The sequence below is a fragment of the Alosa sapidissima genome, chromosome 17 (assembly GCF_018492685.1).
Source record: "Alosa sapidissima isolate fAloSap1 chromosome 17, fAloSap1.pri, whole genome shotgun sequence".
In the NCBI taxonomy this organism is placed as follows: Eukaryota; Metazoa; Chordata; class Actinopteri; order Clupeiformes; family Clupeidae; genus Alosa; species Alosa sapidissima.
The window spans coordinates 26928304-26948303 of NC_055973.1; the positions used below are offsets into that span (position 1 = coordinate 26928304).

General features: G+C 44.2%; 1 protein-coding gene across 1 annotated transcript in view; it reads right to left on the minus strand.

The window, feature by feature from the left end:
- Positions 1 to 20000, minus strand: part of ptprn2 (protein tyrosine phosphatase receptor type N2) — a 199877-nt gene that overhangs the window by 29986 nt on the left and 149891 nt on the right. The window contains exons 14-15 of the mRNA XM_042068215.1: positions 5733 to 5948; positions 1 to 137 (exon numbers count right to left, since the gene is read on the minus strand). The exon at positions 1 to 137 is cut by the window's left edge and continues 97 nt beyond it. Coding sequence (XP_041924149.1) covers positions 1 to 137; positions 5733 to 5948 — 353 coding nt within the window. The remainder of the gene's footprint in view (positions 138 to 5732; positions 5949 to 20000) is intronic.

Genomic DNA, 20000 nt, shown 5'->3' on the forward strand with positions numbered 1-20000 from the left:
CCATCGCTGAACTGCGACGACACGCTGTTGATGCGCGACGTGTGCGACGTGTGCGACGTGTGCGCCAACGGCTCTGGACGCTCCCCGCCATCCGACCGCTCAGACGTCTGCACTGCCATTCGCTGCCGACACAAGTCCTGCCCAGGGAGGAAGAGGAGGAGTGAGGAAGATTGGTCACTTGAACAACAGCCATTCCAGCTATACCACTGATACACATAGTAGATTGTGTATCACCTTTCCCTTCTATCATCAATCATCTCAAGACATTGCTTTTGAAATCAGGCATTAAGACATCACCACAAATCTGTTCGATCATTAATAATAATATCTTGGATGTATGGGTGTAATGTCTGGGGGACTGATGAAGATCTGCAATAACATTACTAATCAGATTCATGCCTGATCGCACAACGATATTTAATCAAAACAACCCGGGGGGACAAAGATCATATGCATACAGTCGTATGGCTAATGCATACAATAGATCATACTTACTGGAACATGCCATTCCAAACTAGAATAGATATCGCCGTTTGGCTAACCACGGAAGACAGTTTTACCCATTTGTAATTTAGGTCTGTATTGATCAACAGCACTGCAGAACGCTTAGTGCACCATCCGAGTAGACAGATGAGTAATAGGGTTCTATGGGCAGTTTCATAACGTTATTCCAGCACTAATCTTCAGCCATCGACTACAAGTCACCTCAGACGTGGAAGAACAAACCGAGTCGTGTCCAGCCCCGCCACGGCGGCCACTGAGACGCAGGTTGCAGTCACGGGCGAGTTGGCGCGCTATAATTTTCTAAAGATCCGCTCTGAGTCAAAAAAAGAGGACTAGAGCAGGACGATTAGGACGAGAGGAGCGGGCTGGGAAGGGCTAAGAAACCCTGACAGCCTCTCAAAAGCTTCTGGCCTGCAGGCCAGGCAGGTCAAGTCGACTCGGCCTCTGACAGGTATGGAGTTAGCCGCAACTAATGGCAGAGAAACCAACCAGGAGCTCCAGCACAGAGAGAAACCCCCGAGTCCACCGGGCTCATTACGGTACAAGACATAGCACGTCTCTACACAGCCTACTATATATATACATATATATATATACATATATATAAATCTAATGTGCTTGAGCCTATGATTTGATGAAGAGCAGAGGAGATGTGGGTTTATTCCTGATGCTAGGATATCACCTTTTTATTAACTGCAGCTCTGAATCTCTTTTTGTACACTCCTTGTCTGCTCCCCATGATGGTTCTCTCTGGGTGCGTTCAAACACAAGAGTGTGTGTGTGTATGTGTACATGTGTTTGTGTGTGTGTGTGTTTGTGTGTGTGTGTATGTGGGGGCGAGGGGGGTGCAGCAGTGGAGTCACAACGGCCAGCGTCGCTGAGACCGATGGACTGCGGTTGCCACGGTGATGGCAGCCAGCCAACGGGCTGAGACCGTTCGCTGTGACAGCCTCCGGTGGGCCAGACAGATGCGGCACCCGAACGGCACACTCATTCCGGACTCGCAGCTGGACCAATCAGTGCACACGTCCATCAGACACCGTAGGGGGACGCAGGAAGTGGAGCCCCTGAGGCGAGAGTCACAGGGCCATAAGCAATGCCCCCTCTGTCCACCCCCCTACACACACACACAAACACACACACACACACACACACACACACACACACACACACCGACTGACGGGAAGACAGAGACCACTGCTGGCCCGTGGGCAATTACAGATGAAACATTGCTCTCCAAAGGCCACTGGAGGTCTTTCAAGGGTTTAGGAGGAGGGGGGAATAGGCTTGGGAAAACGTGATTAACTGAGGGGGTTGCAGTAAACGAATGGGTAGAATTTTAAATACATTTTTGGAGAGCATAATTCAGACCCTCTAGGGCTTTGGCTGCAGTAGCACAAGGCCACCCTCAGTTCTTCTCTTTTTTGGCATCCAGGCATCCTGATGTGCACATATTTAAAGCTATGCTCAAACCCCTTGTTTTCATATCCCCCACTGACAGTTTGCTGTTCAGGTGAGAGGAATACAAACATTTTTCTGTGAATATTCCTGCATAATGGTACTTACTGTTGCAACAGCACAGACATAGGTTATGTCATATTATACAGGTATGAATTGAAATAAATTCAAAATCATTTACAATATTTATTCCTTAAAGTATAATCTCTAACATGTATTTTATTGAAAAATCAATAAAATACATTTATATTCCTGCATAAACTGGCTATAAATCAATAATATGAAACTGCTTAGGAACATATTTCTATGGCAAATATATTCAGGAATAATCTTCTAAGAGATGAAAGATTAAAGGGATTCTTCGTAGTGTAAATAAAAGAATATATATTCTGCTTTAAAGAGGGCAAAGATTTCAGGCTGGAACTCAAAAGCAACATATAAGTATAGCCAGCTAAAAGAACACATCTCAATGGTGACAAAGACAGCTAGTGTGTTCATTATGTGTGCAAAAATGTCCTTTGCACAGAACATGTGTACCTCCATAATGTCTAATTTTGGGTAAAAAAAATCACGATAAAATCATCTCAATCATTAAAGACGGGAAAATGGGCCAACAAAACGAAGCTGGGGACCATATTATCCAGGCTAATTTCTGTGTCTTTATTTAAAAAAAAAAAAAAAAACATTTGCTGGGTGTGAAAAGAGCTCTGTCTTTGCCTCAGCCTTCCCCTTTCCCGAAAATGACTCAATTCTGCTCCCATCATGCCTCACAGCGCCATTACAGATTCTTAGCCCAGGCTCTGTCTGCCTACCCTGCCAGTTATTTACTTCAGATGGACAGTTTAAAAAAGAGAGAAAAGAAAATGGGGACCAAAGGAGAACGAAAAGAGAGAGAGAGAGAGTAAACGCCAGAGAGACAGAGCAAGATAGAGAGAGAGAGAGAGAGAGAGAGAGAGAGAAATAGAGGCAGCTCTCATTGTTTGAAGACAGCGATCATATCTTTGAAACCCCATTGATAGTGTCTGCTTTATCGGAGCTGGAGATTTGGCCATTATATTGGAGGGGTGGGGGGTGGGGGGATCAGCGCGTGATGCGGCCTGACGTGGAGGGTGATTTCGATACGTGATTAAGAGACGGGATCCAGGAGAAAACGGGCCACGGTGTGCCTGAGATCTCACCGTTTCCCAGCTCTCCGTGCAAAAAACGCAGACTCCAAGATCGCTCTGATCACGATGAGGAGAGGAGAAAGGATGCTGGGCGACTGACAAGCAAGAGCGTGACAGGAAAGCATGTTTAAATATCTGCCAAACGCCCGTGTTTCATGTGAAGAACAAGCGATCTTCATATTGCATCATGTATTTGTTCGAAAAAATATATAGATAATATATATATAGCTTGAAAAAATATCACACTAAGTAAAAACAGATCAATCACATTAAAAATGATGCAGTTGATTTACATATGAGACATGTATGGCCACATAGTCAATAGTAAACATGTCATTATCATTCACTGAAAATGAACAGATGCAAATAAAATCTCTAACACACACACACACACACACACACACACACACACACACACATGCAGTCACAGAAACACACACACACACACACACAATGATTCCTTCATAACATGGCCTTGCCGTGACTCCCTCTTCTCATACTACCCATATGAGTTTTAAAAAGCAATAAGGCACCCTTGTAGTACAACTCCTGTCCAGAAGGAAATGTACTGCAGCAGTAAAAGCATTTGGAACAGAAAGGGGGTGCACCATAGGGCTGACAGGTGGGGGTCAGAGAGGCGCGGGGTGGGGGAGGGCCAGGGGTGGGAGAGCTGGTGTGACTCGCTAATGCTACACCCACCCCGCTAACCCTCCCACCCCCCTCCAACCTCAGCACACACCATGAGAGGGGAGGGAGGTGGGGGGTGGCAGCCCAGGCGGAGAGTGCCGTACACAGGCAAACTCTCCTGGCCTCCTCCCCTCACATTAATATTCGCCCGCTAATGGGGAGGATGACAGCTCGCTGTGCAGGTTGGGCAGCCATGTTTATATGCACAGCAGCACGAACACACACACATGCATGCACACACACGCACACACACACACACACACACACACACACACACACACACACACACACACACACACACACACACACACATACACACACACACACAGACACACTCACACACATACACACACAGAAGGTACAGATACACAAGCTCAAACATGCTCACTTCCTCCATCACAAATAAAACACTCTCACAGCCTTTTCCATTATCTCCCCCCCCTTGGTGCTTGTGGTCATCTGTTTTGAATACAGGAGGGCAAAAGCTGTGGGCTAATTGCATGTAGCCATGTGGAGCCTCCTAGCCTCTTCTCACCGCTTGCACAGACCCAGCAGCTTAGGGGAAACCCCAGGCAAACAGTGGGACGTGGCAAACCACCGCGCGCTTTCGGCCTGGCGCTCTTTTCAGCGACACGGCTGCGTGCGGGTGCCTGTCTCTCCCGACGCTTGCTACGGTGCCAACAGTTGCCAAAGCCTGAGCTCTGAAAATCCCATCCATCTTTCTTTTTTTTTTTTTTTGTATATTTTTTTGGCCTTTTTATGCCTTTTTTAATGATAGTGAAAGTGGAGAGTGACAGGAAGCGAATGAGAGAGAGAGCAGGGGTGGGATCCGGAAAGGACCACGGGGCGGGAATCGAACCCGGGTCGCCGGCGTACGGTGCAGGTGCACCAGCCAGTTGCGCCACAGCTGGGGCCCCGTCTTTCTTTTAAAAACAAATCAATGTCTCATAATTGCAAACTGGAAATGAATATATGACAATGCGGCCACCGGCCCCTGTCAAGACCCCCCTCTACGCACGCACACACAAACACACACGCCTCCATCATATCGATACAACTCGACTCTTTTCTTTTCGCGTGCAATAACTCTGCCGATATTCATGGGCAGGGCCGTGGCGCAGCCAGAGACGTGATTAAATATTGAAAATGGGAAAGTGACGTGCGGATTTGCACCCCTGCACTCCGCTTATATTGAGCACAGCTGAGCCCAACAAAATAAAATCAATACGGCTTCGCCACCCCCCACCACCACCACCACCGCCACCACCACCACCACCACCACCACCACCCCCCCACTGCCCGCCTCAACCACCTACACCACCACCGGCAGCTGCAGCGGCAGCACTGGCGCCGCGGAAAAAGGTCAGACAACAAACTCATTTCCCTGCTAAAAAGGCCCTCCTTTTCAGCCCGCATTCATATTCAGTGCTGCTGGCACACAGGGACATCTGGCCTCGACCGTCCGTCTGTCCAGTTGGGGGGGGGGGGGGGGGGGGGGCGACGACAATGGGGACGCGAGTGAGTGGCGTCCGCGCCCGCCAATGCTCGGAGAGGACTGGGGAGTGGCCTAAGAGTGCTTTTAAATTGGCCCTGGATTTGTGTAACTGCAAGCAGGTGAAGACTAAAGGATGAGGGGCTGCAGTACGCTTAATGGCCTTCAGCTTGAGTGCGAGCACTACGCCGTGAGGCTGCCTTTTCAAACAAGACTTCAAAAAAAAACAACCCCCTCCTCCCACCCCGCCGTATTCTTCTCTGCGCAGGACTTCATATATCAACGGCAAAAAAAAGACAAAATACGTCAACCACGAACAATCCCAGCAAATCCCGACCGCACGAGCGCGTACCATCGCATCGGTGGGAGGTCTGGAATCTGTGAGTCTGTGACATGATTGGTGGAGGGAGGGTGACAGCTCTTACCTGATAGGCTGCCGTGGCATCGGCGCTGGTGTCAGTCCCCAGGCTGGCGAGCTTCTCCTTCAGCTTGAGGTGGGAGTGGTGACGCAGGCAGTACAGCGCCCCCGACACCCCCAGCACCATGACAATAAACACCATGGACACCACGGTCAAAACCAGAAAGTTGCTGGACTCCACATGGCTGTGTTTCACGATAGGGATCTGGTTCAGCTTGCTCCTCTGTGAAAAGAAGAGAGAGGAAATATAGTTTAATCATGGAGCCTGCATTTAAAACAGCAACTCACGGGCCAAAAATAAAAACGAAATATCTTGACAGATATCAAGTCTTCGTGACAATGAAAGGCAAATCTCCATAGCAATGAATGCAAATGTAGACAGATAATGCATTATTGCGACTTATCAATTTTTTATGGCAATATTTCTTCTAGAGCATCAGTGCATATTTTAAGGCCTGGGGTAGTAATCCAAAGGGATTGCTATGAATACAATTTACACTGTTAATCGAGATTTCTGCCTGGATATAACACCCAACTCTTTTCACTTCAAGCACTACAAGCACTGCCACCATTTTCCAAAGAAATGTTCAAAAGCAACAGCAATTGAGAAGAGGTCACATAGACTGGGATAGAGAGTGAAGGCAAGTGACTAAGTATGCAAGTACTGTAAGAGAGTAGGAGAGAAAAGCATAAATGTTCTGGAGTATAAAACAAAGGTGCAATGTGACTGCATTTCCCCCATGATGATGACCCTAAAGGCTAGAACCCCCTCATCTCTCACCAGTAGCTCAGGCAGCCAAGTCATCTTGTTCTCATGCTAAATTTATGTGGGTGTATTCACCCTAGCCAGGTTCCACTTTCCTGTTCTTGTTGTCCAGTGGAGTGCAGACACCCACCCACACACACCACACAGTCACACACACACACATGCACTCGCACAGTGTGGCTGAGCCTGTGAAGTTGAGGCTCGTTCTTGTCTTGGCAGGTTTAAGCATGCCACAATCGGGCAATTAGGGTCGGTCTTCACTGTAAAAGCTTGTCGCTAATTAGCCTCCTAGCCCTGGGTTTGGGCAGAACTCCATCCCTGGCTCGGACCTCTCGGTTAATGGCACTAGTTGGGGGGGGGGGGGGGGGGGGGGGGGTTGGGGGTGGAGGGGGCTGAGGGTAAGGGTAGGCGGATGGGGGTTTGGTGCATTGAAGGGTGTGTATAGACATGGAGGGGTGGGTGGGTGGTTGAGGGGGAGTTGAGGGGGCTTTCTGATGGGCCCAGCCCAGAAACATCCCACAGAACTGGGGTTGTCAGGCTTGTTAACCCCCCGGGAGGTGGGGTGACAGCCAGGGCTAAGCTGGATGAGAATTGGAAAGGCATTGTTTCCACACGCCTGTGAGGCTGAATAGCCAGGGCCTTCGGAGTGTGGGTCAGACCTGAAGGCCCCCCCCCCAGAAAAAAAAAACAGCTTCTGCTATTATTCTACACTATTAAAACTCCCTGAAAGACTGGAGGGGGGACTCTATGGGCTCAGCAAGGGACCGGCTATACATCTCACTGCAGTGGACGCTCCACTTCAGCAAAGCAAAAAAGAAAGAAGAAGAAGAAGAAAAAAAAAAACACCTTCTGTGGGTGCTGGGATTTTTTAAAGTTAAATAAAAAAAAAAAAGAAGAAATTTGTGGGAGGAAAAAAAGAGAAAACGCATGAGAACAGGAATGCATAATGCAGAGAGCATCAAATAGTCATCAAAGCTGTTTGAGGCTCAAGGACAACCATCAAGCCATGTGGGAAAAAAGGGCCTGACTATATCTCTTCGGGTTAGAAGACCTTGCCATTCTTAACTTCCAATTAGCATTTTATCCTCTACATGTCAAAGTATAAGGGAATATGTATTATTCCTTATATATGATAAACCTAGCTACATAATTCCTAAAGGTTGCCATGCTATTATTACACATTATTATACAATGTATTGCTACTTACAAGGAGCTTTCTTAATCAAAAATGAAGAAAATTATATTTTAATTCTATCGACTCTCAAACGTTATTTTCTATCAGGATCAGCCTGTATATGCTGCTGCTGAACTCTTCCTGTCATATTTTCCCCCTTCAGAGAAAAAATAAATATATCTTTCATATGACTTGCTCAATTGTATTTCGGTTTCCATGGAGTAAGGCCCTTTTTCTCTCTTTGGCATTTCTGTGCTTTTGTGTGGCAGGAACGTTTTTTTTTTTGTGCACATCAAACGCAGAGAGAAGCAGAGGGAGCAGACTGGAGGATGTCCTCAGTGTGGCTATAGGCTTAGGGATAACCCCCCGCCCCCCCCCCCCCCCCCCCCCCCCTCCCTCCTTCCTTGCCTGCCTCCACAAGCTTAGTGCTCTCAATCGAATTACATGAAAAGATCTCCGACATGAAAAGATGGCCATGAAAAGAAAATTGTGCTGGGCTAAATAATGTCCACAATTAATTATGACTAAATAGAATAAATGCATTGGGCTCGTTAATAAGGTTTGGGGAGAGAGGCACAGTCACAGAGAATGACTCAAAAGAAAAGAAGAACACAAAAAATAATAATGAAATACCAAAAAGAAAAAAAATCATCAAACACCCCTATTTTTTTATGTGAACATGGAAGACGGCACAAGCTGCTCCAACACAAATACACAGGAAAAATAGGAGCGCAGTAGTTACAAAGGTCAGTGAATGTCCATGTAAATTATGGCCTGTTATTAAACTCCTCTAACTACATTACTGGCTGGACTAAAGAAAGAGTGGAAGGAAAGGAAACAGGAACAAGTGTAGTAAAAAAAGTCAAGATGATAAAAGAGAATACGCAGCATAGTCCTCATTCCCCAGGACACAGCTGATATAATTTAGACATGTGGGCTAAACTGTGCGGCTACACTTAATAGCATTAACGCTTAGGTTGGGTAAGAAATATAGGACTATGTGAGAGTTGTTTGTTACAGCTGTGGCAGGCCATTAAATGCAATCACAAATTCATAAATTACACACCAAATAATTTATCGTAATATTACTATTGATGGCACAGTTAGTTTCATTTAGCCCCGTGAAGGCATGGGTCATTTACAGAGCAATAAATTATTTATTTGAAACAGCTGGACAACGGCTCAGAGTTTCTTGGTGTGCCTGAATATAGGATCTTTTGTGGGAAACTGTAGATCTTTGTGCAAGATCTGTGATCATATATAAACTCCGTACACATCTCACAATATGACGTGTCCTTTTCAACTGTCTCATGAAAAGATGGGGGGGGGGGGGGAAACTCACAGCCAATAAGCTTTGTCTACTGGAACTACGTGTGTGAGTGTACCTCTGGTTTTGTGTGTGTGTGTGTATGTGTGTGTGTGTGTATGTGTGTGAGGGAGATAGAGAGAGAGAGAGAGAAAGAGAGAGTCTCCATTATGCCAGGAGTTTTTTTGTTCATCTGTCGGGAATAAAATTGGACTTGCAAATTTTCCAATTCACGTGAGCAAACGCTGCCAGAGACAGTCAGCATGAATACACCGGCTCATATTAAAAGCTCCAAGGCGCTGTCTCAGATTAATCTACACAGCAAAATGAGAAAACCAAAATAAACAAATATTATTGCAAAGATGCTGGTAATCTAAAATATCCAGTTAGATATCACCTGGCTTAACTAACAGGCTAATTGGTACATTCTTATATAATGTAGATTTTAAAATGCGGGTGCTAATTTCACATTTAACATGGTGTTTTAGCTATAAAAACATATTTCAAAATAATATAAAAATTATATTGATTAGCTTGAAATACCTTAAAACAGCAACACAAAAAATGAAGTACAAAAAAACTAGCTCTGCTCTAACTTTAGGTTAAGCAGTGTGCTGCGTTCACAGCATAAAGGCACAGTGAGACAGGTCTGATGTGTATATACATTTAAGGATACTTCTTTCAAAAATAATGTTTGATTACAAAAATACACAAACTGGATAAGTTCCAATACATTTGATTTCTTCAAATTGGACAGCATGTTATTCTGCACACACAGACAACATAATGAGCTTTTTTTTTTTAAGCCAGCAAGAGCTCATTTCTTCAAAGCAGCTGTCTGGTTCTAGATGATCACTTCACTTTAACTAAGGTCAGGACTCCTTGATACTGGGCATTGTCTCTAGCAAGTAATATGCTGAGAGGTATGGACGAGGAGAAGTTTTCTACCCCTACTCTCTCTCTGTCTATCTTTCCTTATTCTCTCCTTCTCTCTTTCCCTCCTTCTCACTCCCTTTTTTTCCACCACCCCGTGAAAGGGAGTGAGGGATTAGGAATCGAGCAGGAGACAAAGGGCAGATGGATTTCGGAGGCTCTGGCTTATTCAAATGATGGAGGAAAGGTCAGGCTAAGAGGGCGAGAGGGGAGAGAGGGAGAGCGCCGGTCACCCTTTCGCTCGCTCACTCTCTCTCTCTCCCCCTCTCTCCACACACAATGATCTCTGTCCAAAGCCCTAAGCATCACAATGCCTTCCACGGACAGCCCACACCCACTCCATTCAAACTCTTTCAGGAGATTTTTTTTTTGTTTTGTTTTAGTAAATAAATAACCTTATGAAAACACACAAACACATTACTTAATCATACACTTATGCCTATAGGCTACTTCCAAAATCAAGAAAATGTCATACTACATTAAAAAGATGATGCCCTGGTCACTAAGACAATATTCGATTTTGTTGTGCAGATGCCCTCTGATTCAAACATGGTTGATAGTTTATGGAGTTGGCCTGGCTGGATCTTACATAAATCACAGCTGTAAAACCATAAGGATAAGTTAATGAATGAAATTTGCTTTGCAATCACATATTTTAGCTGTCAATTTCCTTTTCAAATTAAAATGACAAAAAACAGATAAAATACAGAAGAGAACCCCCGATGTTTTCACGCATGTTTAAATTGAATGCGGTCTTGGCCATAATTATGTTTAAAAGTATTATGGATGGTACTACTGTTATTTGTAGATTCAGTGGTATTTTACATGTTGCATATGAATGATGGTCTCAAGCAACTTCCTTTAATATGACTAGATAGAAATAAAATCTAACAATCTGCTTCACAGTGGTCTGAAAATTGCTTGAGGTAAACTGAAATGGCAACCGCCAAACACTTTCTGAATACACCTACACATTATATAAAATAACATTGGTTTGTTATTGGTGTTGTGTATGTAAGATATTACAAATTGGGCTACACTGTATTGATTAGATATGAATACATTACTGTTGGCTTACCAATACGGACTAGAATACAGAAAAAAGGCGCATAGACATTTTGGTGACATTTAAACAATGTGCGCATTTTAGTCGTTTGTGTTTAAACATAGCCTAAGCATGTTATAATCACCTTGTTCGGTGGTGTTTAGTTTAGAATTAAGCCGTTCAAATAATAATATGTGGGTTTAAATAAATATATCTTGCTGCTAACCTAGCTGATCCATGGTAGCCTTCGGGGTAAAGTAACGGCAATCGATCGGTAAACTTCTATTATCCGGAGGACAGACCGGAGCATCAGTCCTCTGAATCGCATGGAGTGAGTGCGACGGATAATTTGAGTCGCAATATGACGTACAGCATGAGGCATCATGAGTTCTCTTTAACCATTACGAATGTTCAAAGATACCCGTGCAAAATCGTGATCCTATAAATATTATGCATATTGTTAAATAGACGACGCTAAATGTTCGCCGGCATCCATCAATAGTCTAGGTAAGATTCTGCTGCGGTTAAAGTGTAAACCTACAATACGTTGTAGTGCCGCACTGTAACACAATACGTGATCTGTATGCTGTAAACAGGATATGTATGCATATCGTCTACATACACGTCAAACTAAATGCGTTCATGTTTGCAGATTCTCTTCAAAATGCATTCAATTAGGATAACTGCTCCAATAGAGAGTTGTAGAGTACTATCCCATCTTTACATTTACAAGGATGCTCGCTTGAGTTTGGCTGCACCACAAATCATGCTCTGAAACCGTAAAGCAAACTGATATTCAGAGTTTCTCATTGCGCTCCTGCAAATATGTTCATAAGAAGTGCATAAAGGGATAGTTACCTAAATCCATATTGAGGAACCAAAGCGCGGAGATCGTCGTGGAGATAGTAGGTTCCTATTCCAGAGCTGCGCGTTTGGTTACTGTAACCACCCGTTAGCAGCAGTGCGCCCGGCAGCAACTCGCTTTGGACTACAGTCTCCTCTTGGTCCCGCTGCTTAAAAGTTAACAACCTCCAATCCGCCTCCCACGTAACGAAAGACCGCAGTTGCCTTGCCATACTTTCGCAGTGGAGGGAAAACGGCAAATGAGAACGAGGCAGAGAGTATGAGCGCTAAAGGGAATAAACAAAGCTGAGAGAGAGAGAGAGAGAGGGAAAAAAAACCGAATGGAATGCCCGCCAGATTTTCCAAACCTTGTAAGAAGCTGCAGAGGGCTACCGAGTCCTTTGAGCGTTCATGTGCCAATGAATGAAAAGACAGAGAGCAGTGTGGTTTTTTTGAAAGCACAAAGTAGCGGAGCAGAGCCCCTCTTTATATTCAGGCGCGCTAGAGTCCCTGTCTTCAGCACATGTCACATCCACTGGTTGCTATAGCGATACCTCCACATGTTGCCGACAGCGACGGCTCAGGGAGAGATGGCTGCTAATAAGCGTGTGGGGTAGAGGACCTGTATGAATGGACATCGGGTTTGTCACTCATTTGTAACGCTACTTGGGGGTTTATGTGTTCCCGGTGAATTGCTTTTGCTTTTGCTTTTGCTCTCTCTCTCTCTCTCTCTCTCTCAATATTTTTGAGGAAGGGGTTTAGGGATTGGGGCTACTAAGTTTCAGATTCAAGAGTTGAGGTGATAATTGAAATACTCATAATATAATCACAATCTTAAAATTCAAGAGAGGCACCTAATTTAAAAGATTTCTTTAATTTAAAAAAAGAAATCTCAAAGTCTTAACTATGGATGATCTTACTCTAAACATTTATACTGGACATTAGATGAGGTGTGATTAATTTTAATGCTCATGTGTCATGAGATTTCAGTAAAATACTGTTGTCTAGCTGTTTGGGTAACCACGGTTTAGTGAAAACTGTTCCGCATCATAAACGGTTCTCCTGCCATGTAAAAGACTGCTTCTACAAGCACGCTGTGACGCTGAGAAACAGACTGAGGGGAGGTTTTTTTTGACGAAAAATCTTTATTAACCCAACGACTTCTGATTGTGTGGAGTGGAACAGCTGCAGCGAACGGGAAGGATTAGCAACAGAAAAGACAGAAAGGGGGGGGGTCGTCAGATTCAAGTGTGTGTGGATTTTCTCCTTGGTGCATGTGTGTTATAATATCTGTGTGTGTGTGTAGACAGAATAACTATGTATTTGTGCCTGTGTGTCTCTCTGTATGTGTTATAATGTGTGTGTGTGTGTGTGTGTGTGTGTATGTGTGTGTGTTATAATGTGTGTGTGTGTGTGTGTAGACAGAATAACTATGTATTTGTGCCTGTGTGGCTCTCTGTGTGCGTTTTGTACAGATTTTTGTATTTGTATGTGTCAGTGTTTGTCTGGATGCTTGCATAGTTTGTGCATCCACCTGTATTTGTACACTTGCATGCATGAGTGGGTATGCATGTGCATCCATATGCGCGTATGCATGTGTGTGTGTGTGTGTGTGTGTTTGCATAAGTGTGTATTCAGGAGGCATTGATGTTGGAGGGGTGTCCTGTCAGATGCAGATGACGAGTCTGGGGAGGGGTCTTCAGTTTATCTCTCCTTTCAGGCTCCCTCTCCTGACCCCCCCACCCCCACCCCATTGTCCTTGTGCGAGACAGCTGGAACTGGCAGCTCTTTGCAGAGCACAAAACCTGCATCAAGTACCCAGCACTGAGGGGGTCACACACACACACACACACACACACACACACACACACTCACTCACTCACTCACTCACACACACACACACACACACACACACACACACACACACACACACACACTCACACTCACACTCACACACACACACACACACACACACACAAATGCATGCGCACGCTCACACCACACACCTGCAGCAGCTGCACCCAACAGTCAAGACCTCACTGTACATTTGGCGTATTTCGAGCATTTCAGGAAATTATCTTTAAACAGCCTACATCATATCAGTACAGATTTAGAATAAATCCTATTTTTTAATAGAGGGAAATTCATATAAAGAGACGAAACCTTGAGGGAGCATATTGAGTTTTACTGCTTTAGGTCTTGTGAGGCTAATATTATTACATAAATATCTTATGCAGTATTATGTATTCACAAAACATTATATTTACTTGAGGATGTTATTCTGTCTGTCTGAGTAACATTTTCCTTTGGACGATCATCTGTAAAGCCTGCGTAAATCCTTCTTGTGAAATGTCAGCGGAGAATTCTATTAAAAAATACAGATAGGAATGGGAAAGGGAGGAAAATTCACCAGGGGGCTCAGTTAGGTGAGTGTGATCTGGAGTCTATGATTTCAATGACAGATCCTTAAAAACACAAGGAGAGCACCTCCCCCTTCCCTCTGTGTGTGTGTGTGTGTGTGTGTGTGTGTGTGTGTGTGTGTGTGTGTTTACATGAGCGTGTATATTGGAGGGGGGGCATCAGAAAAGAGAGGTCTCTTCTCCTGTCCTCATGTGTTTCATGGAATTCAGTCCAAAGTACACATCACACACTGGACACTACATTTCACCTCTCCTGTCACCCTACACACACATAAGTACCCTACACATCCCTCACCAGACAGCCACAGAACCTTGGACTGACTCCTGCACACTTTGTAAAACATGAAAAATTACAAAGGGGGAGAGGGGTGAACTTTGTAGGTTGCTTAAGTACATTCCTGTGTCACTATTTTAGATTGCTATTCTGAGCAGTCTGCCACAAGGCCTTGCCTGGAATAATCTTGCAGGAAAGCATTGACTTATCTCACTGAAGGATGCTCGCACTGACCACCAAAGTATGGCAGAGTGATAACATGCCAGAACACTCTTTCACACTGTTCCTGTTGGATTCAATGTCGGGTGTCCATTTGTGTATGTGTGTGTGTGTGTGTGTGTGTGTGTGTGTGTGTGTGTGTGTGTGTGTGTGCAGGTGGTGTTTATGTAAGAGGTCTAAAGGAAAAGAGAGAGCAAAACTAGGCAGAATACTGATACTGAATACTGAATAAATATGAGAAACCTGACTATGGATATAATTGGTTGTGCCATATTCTATCTGTTGAAAAATAACCAAATGCTTCATTATTGCCATGTGCATTTGAGCAAGAGTGTATTTCTTAGATTTACCGTTCGTACTATGCATATCCACAATAAATGAATAATTGTGATTGTGTGATTGTTTCTTGAATGACTAATGTTTATAGGTTTCTGTTTGAGTCTCTCTCTCCCTCTGTGTGTGTGTGTGTGTGTAATAAGTTTCTACAATGTACATAAAATGAGTTGCACACAGACTTGTGAGATGAATGACATTTGTGTGCTTTTCTGGGCGTATATGTCAGTGCATTGATTGCATGATAAATAACTAATAACTATAATGTTCTCAACCGTAAGTGTATGTGTATTTGCATGTTGGTTTGCGGGCAGTGCGAGTGGGCTTGTTTGATGAATGACTGTGTGTGTATGTGTGTTGAAACCAGTGTGTATCTGTTGAGTATATCTTTTGTGATGAATGAATGTGTGTGTATGTGTGTTGAAACCAGTGTGTATTTGCGGAGTATATCTTTTGTGATGAATGAATGTGTGTGTATATTGGCAACGAGTGCCACTATAAGTGAGAGAAAGTGAGAGGGGAGCCAAGTTCACATAAGGCAAAAGATGTGTGTGTGTGTGTGTGTGTGTGTGTGTGTGTGTGTGTGTGTGTGTGTGTGTGTGTGTGTGTGTGTCTGCATGTGAGTCTGTGTGTGCGTGTGTGTAAGTGTCTGAGTGAGAATGAGAGAGGGAGTCTGCATGGGGCCAAACCTCCAGCTCTTGTAATATATTTGAGTAAACAGCAGATAAGGCGGAGGAGCATAAGGCAGGGTGATGGAGGCTGCTGTTTCTGCCCGGCCAAAGTGAGGTCCCCATAAAAACACAGCATAATGAGATCAGATTACCCTAATGCCTGGCACACGGCTCACCCCCCCCCCCTTTACTCCTCTACTCCCTTCATCTCTCTTTACCCCTCCTCCTGTCTTTCCTTCTCTCCCCATTCCATCTCTCTCTTTCTACCCCTCCCTCCCTCCTCCCTTCCTTCCTCTCCCCCTTCCCTCTCCTCCTCACACGTCACATTGGCAAATTATGGCAATAGATAAACAGATAAATGAATGTGTATGTGTGCAGTGACGAACCTCAGCAACCGCAACCCCCCCCCCACCCTCCCATGAAATCAACCCAATATATTATTAATGAATCCCCAACCCCCCCCCCCCCCCCCCCCACACACACACACACACACACACACACTCACACACACAAACCGCTGTGAGAGATGTGGTTAATGTGGCTTAATTTGTAAAGGAGGTAGAGTGTCGGGAAAAAGGGGTAAAAAGCAGGGAGGCAAGTTTGTGTGATGCTGACAAATGTGGGCCAGCAGCAGAAAGGCAGGAGGCAGCAGACGAGCCCGACGAGTATTGGGCTACCCAACATCACGCAGGGAGAGAATTATGATCAGACTCTTGACTGTGCATTTCTCTTCCTTCGCTCTCTTTTACTTTACTTCATTTTTCTTTTTCTTTTTCTTTTTTTTTTTTGGGGGGGGGGGGGGGGTGGGGAGGGGTGGGGGGTTGTACAAGAAGGGAACGAAGGAAACATTTACTCCGATTAGAGCTCCTGATGTTTCCCCTGGTGGGTTCATTTCACAGTTTCTGGAGTGTTGCTTACAGAAATTCTTTCCATCCACTGATATATTTACTTGCCATTCTTTTTTCTGATGAATGCGATGTAAATTGATGGTGGCTATTTTTTCTCCTTGGATGAGAAGACTGGAGAAAGGGAGGGAAAAAAAATGTCCTAAAAATTGATAATCCAAGAGAAAGAGAATAGAGGGATGTTAATTGGTTAAAGCTAACATTTGGGCTGTGGTGTTGTTTCATACTCTTGCGGGGCTTAAAAACAGGCTAATTTGGGAGAAATGTGTGTCGACCATGTCGCCATAGTCTTTTCTCCGGATTAGCTTGTTAAAATAAGCCTCCCTTTTTATGTGCGGATGTGAGGCCTGTGCCAGCCAATCAAAGCCTAGAACATGTCACTGATCAAGGTAAATGCTATGCCTGTCACCTCGCTTCTTTATGCCAGGAAGCATCCCCCACATACACACACACACACACACACACACACACACACACACACACACACACAGAAACACTTAATGCACTGCTATGTTTGTCTCTATCAAAACAACTGGTACACACACACACGCACGCACGCACGCACGCACACACACACACGCACGCACGCACGCACGCACGCACGCACGCACACACACACTTAATGCACTGCTATGTTTGTCTCTATCAAAACAACTGGCACACACACACACGCACACTTAATGCACTGCTATGTTTGTCTCTATTAAAACAACTGGCGCACACACACACACACACAGACTTAATGCACTGCTATGTTTGTCTCTATCAAAACAACTGGCACATACACACATACAGAAACACACAAATGGGCTTGCCAATGACACAGTTTGCTCAGAATAAAAAATGAAAGTATTCTGAAATCTTAAATGACAGAGAGAGAGGGAGAGAAACAGGATTGAAGCATTGGGGAAACACTCATTTGTAATCAAAATGCACACTTGGGCTCAGGCTGCAGTGAAACCTGCAGTATTGCATCAGCTAGCACACATGGTTGGATTCATTTTTTGATGCTCAGACTGAAATTCCAGTATATTCAAATAGAGGGGGCATACTACGAAGAGCAAATGTGCATATACATCTCTTATTTTCATATTGTACAGTTGCTTCAAAGTGTGATACTGTATCTTTAACATCTACCTTCAAGGAGTTTTATTTTTTCCAGCGAGGACATTCTTTACTGTGTGGTTATGATAAGAGTTCAATGTTTGACAACAGCTTGGCTGACTTGTGTAAGCGCTGCCTTGCACTTCCAAACACAGAGGTGAAGAGAAATGAGTCATCAGAGGCAATTACTGTACATGCAAGCTCATCTTTGTCTTTATCTTGTGAGGAAAGAGCTGACGGTGGGTTATCGCCCAGGTTGGGATGTTCCTGAGCTTTCTTTCTCACTCTTATATTTTCCCCTCATTTTCTCTCCTTCTCTCTCTCTCTCTCACACACACACACACACACACACACACACACACACACACACACACACACACAATTAATGTTCTCCCTAGGAGGCAATATCAATACTTTTGATAGACTGCCTTCATATTTGAAGAGCAATGGATTTCATTATAGTTATTAAACTCAGGGGAGACATCTCCCACAAGTTAACTTTCCTTTGACTCAGTCCACACTGCTCTCTCTCTCTCTCCTCCCTTTGTTTTGCCGGAACTCTCCGAGGGGATTAAAAGGAACATACTCTGACATTTATATTTAATGCAGGGCTAGGCGCGAATAAAGTAAAACAAAAATGAAATAGCTTCCAAAGGCCTGTTTAAGAATGAGGGAGGGATTATGACAGGCAACTGGGACTGTGCGTAGACCCAAGTACAGTTTGACACATTTGATCCTGTTTTTCAGATGACGAGAGAGAGCGAGAGAGAGAGAGAGGAGAGCCACATGACTTTTAAAAATGTAAATGTCCAAATTTGCATGAAATAAATGTGAATCCAAGGCCAAAAACAGACAAGTAATGAAGGAACAGGTAGACAGACAGATTTGAGTGAGAGAGTGAGTGAGAGAGACAGAGAGACTGGGAGAGAGAGAGAGAGAGCCAAAACCTCTTTGAAGAAGCTTTACCAGATGGTTACAATAAATTATGTATCATCAGAGTTCAAAGATTTTTTGGGGTGGTGGTGGTGGTGAGGGGGTGTTCTAACAGTGTCTGTGTTGAGACGCAGTCCTCTGACAGTGCTGAGGGGTTAGACAGACAGTCACACAAAAAATGTAACGAAAGCATGGAATGTTCTCTGAGTAGCACTCAGAACAGAACACCATATCGGGTGCAACACACACACACACACACACACACACAAACACACACACACACACACACACACACACACACACACACACACACACATCACACACACACACCTGGCTCCATTCTCTTTGAGCACACGTTTTAGCTTTGGACTGTTATTTACATGTACTGATTTCATGGCAACCCTCCTACCCCTTGACTCCAACCTACACACACATCCCACACAGCCACCCACTCTCTGCCACAGCCATTACTTTCTACACAGAAAACCACAGCATTTTGATTTCTATTGTTTTCTACACAGCACTACCAGGGCAGGCAGGCCATTGTGGGAAATTTAATTAGCAAGGAAAGAGTTGGGGCTCTAAGTGCATGAGATGGGAAACATGTGATACAGCTCTCTATGGCAGCACACCATGATAAAAAAGCTACTAGAAAAGTGTTGTCTGTGTTTATATTCTTCAGAAATACATGACTAAGAGAGCCATTTACTTTGATAAGACCTTGACATTATATATTACTACATTGGAACTTTGTTGGCTTTTCTAAACGGGATATTATAAAAACCTGAACAAACATTAATATGTTTCCTCAGTTTCGCCAGCCAACTCTCTCTCTCTCTCTCTCTCTCTTTCTCTCGTTCTCTTTATGTCGTCTTTTTCAAATGACAGCCGTATTTCTGGCTTGCGGTTCAAAAACTTCACAGATCTGCTCGAAGTGATTACTCAAAGTAGCACTTGAAAACGGGCAATTAGAGTTGAGTCAATAGTGATCAGCGGATGTGTTTGCATTGTTATAGCATGTCAGTCGGAGTCAAGGCGCTCCCGCATTCAGAAATGAATAGACTTACATTACAGGCCTGATGACAATTTCCCTCAGAGACGGGGATGAACAGTGTAATTTTAATTGTAATATTATAACAGTTTGAGATCAAATTGAAACGTGAATTTGATGGAAATACAATTTCGCCGCAAATCCCTCTTAATAAATGACAGGGAGGAAGAGAGAAGACAAAGAGAGAGGGAACAAGAGAGGAGAAAAAGGAGGACAAATGATCAGAGTGTGCTATTCTAAACTTTTTATGTGCTTTGCATTAGAGCTCAGTGCCAATACTGAATCTTTCATTAAAAGG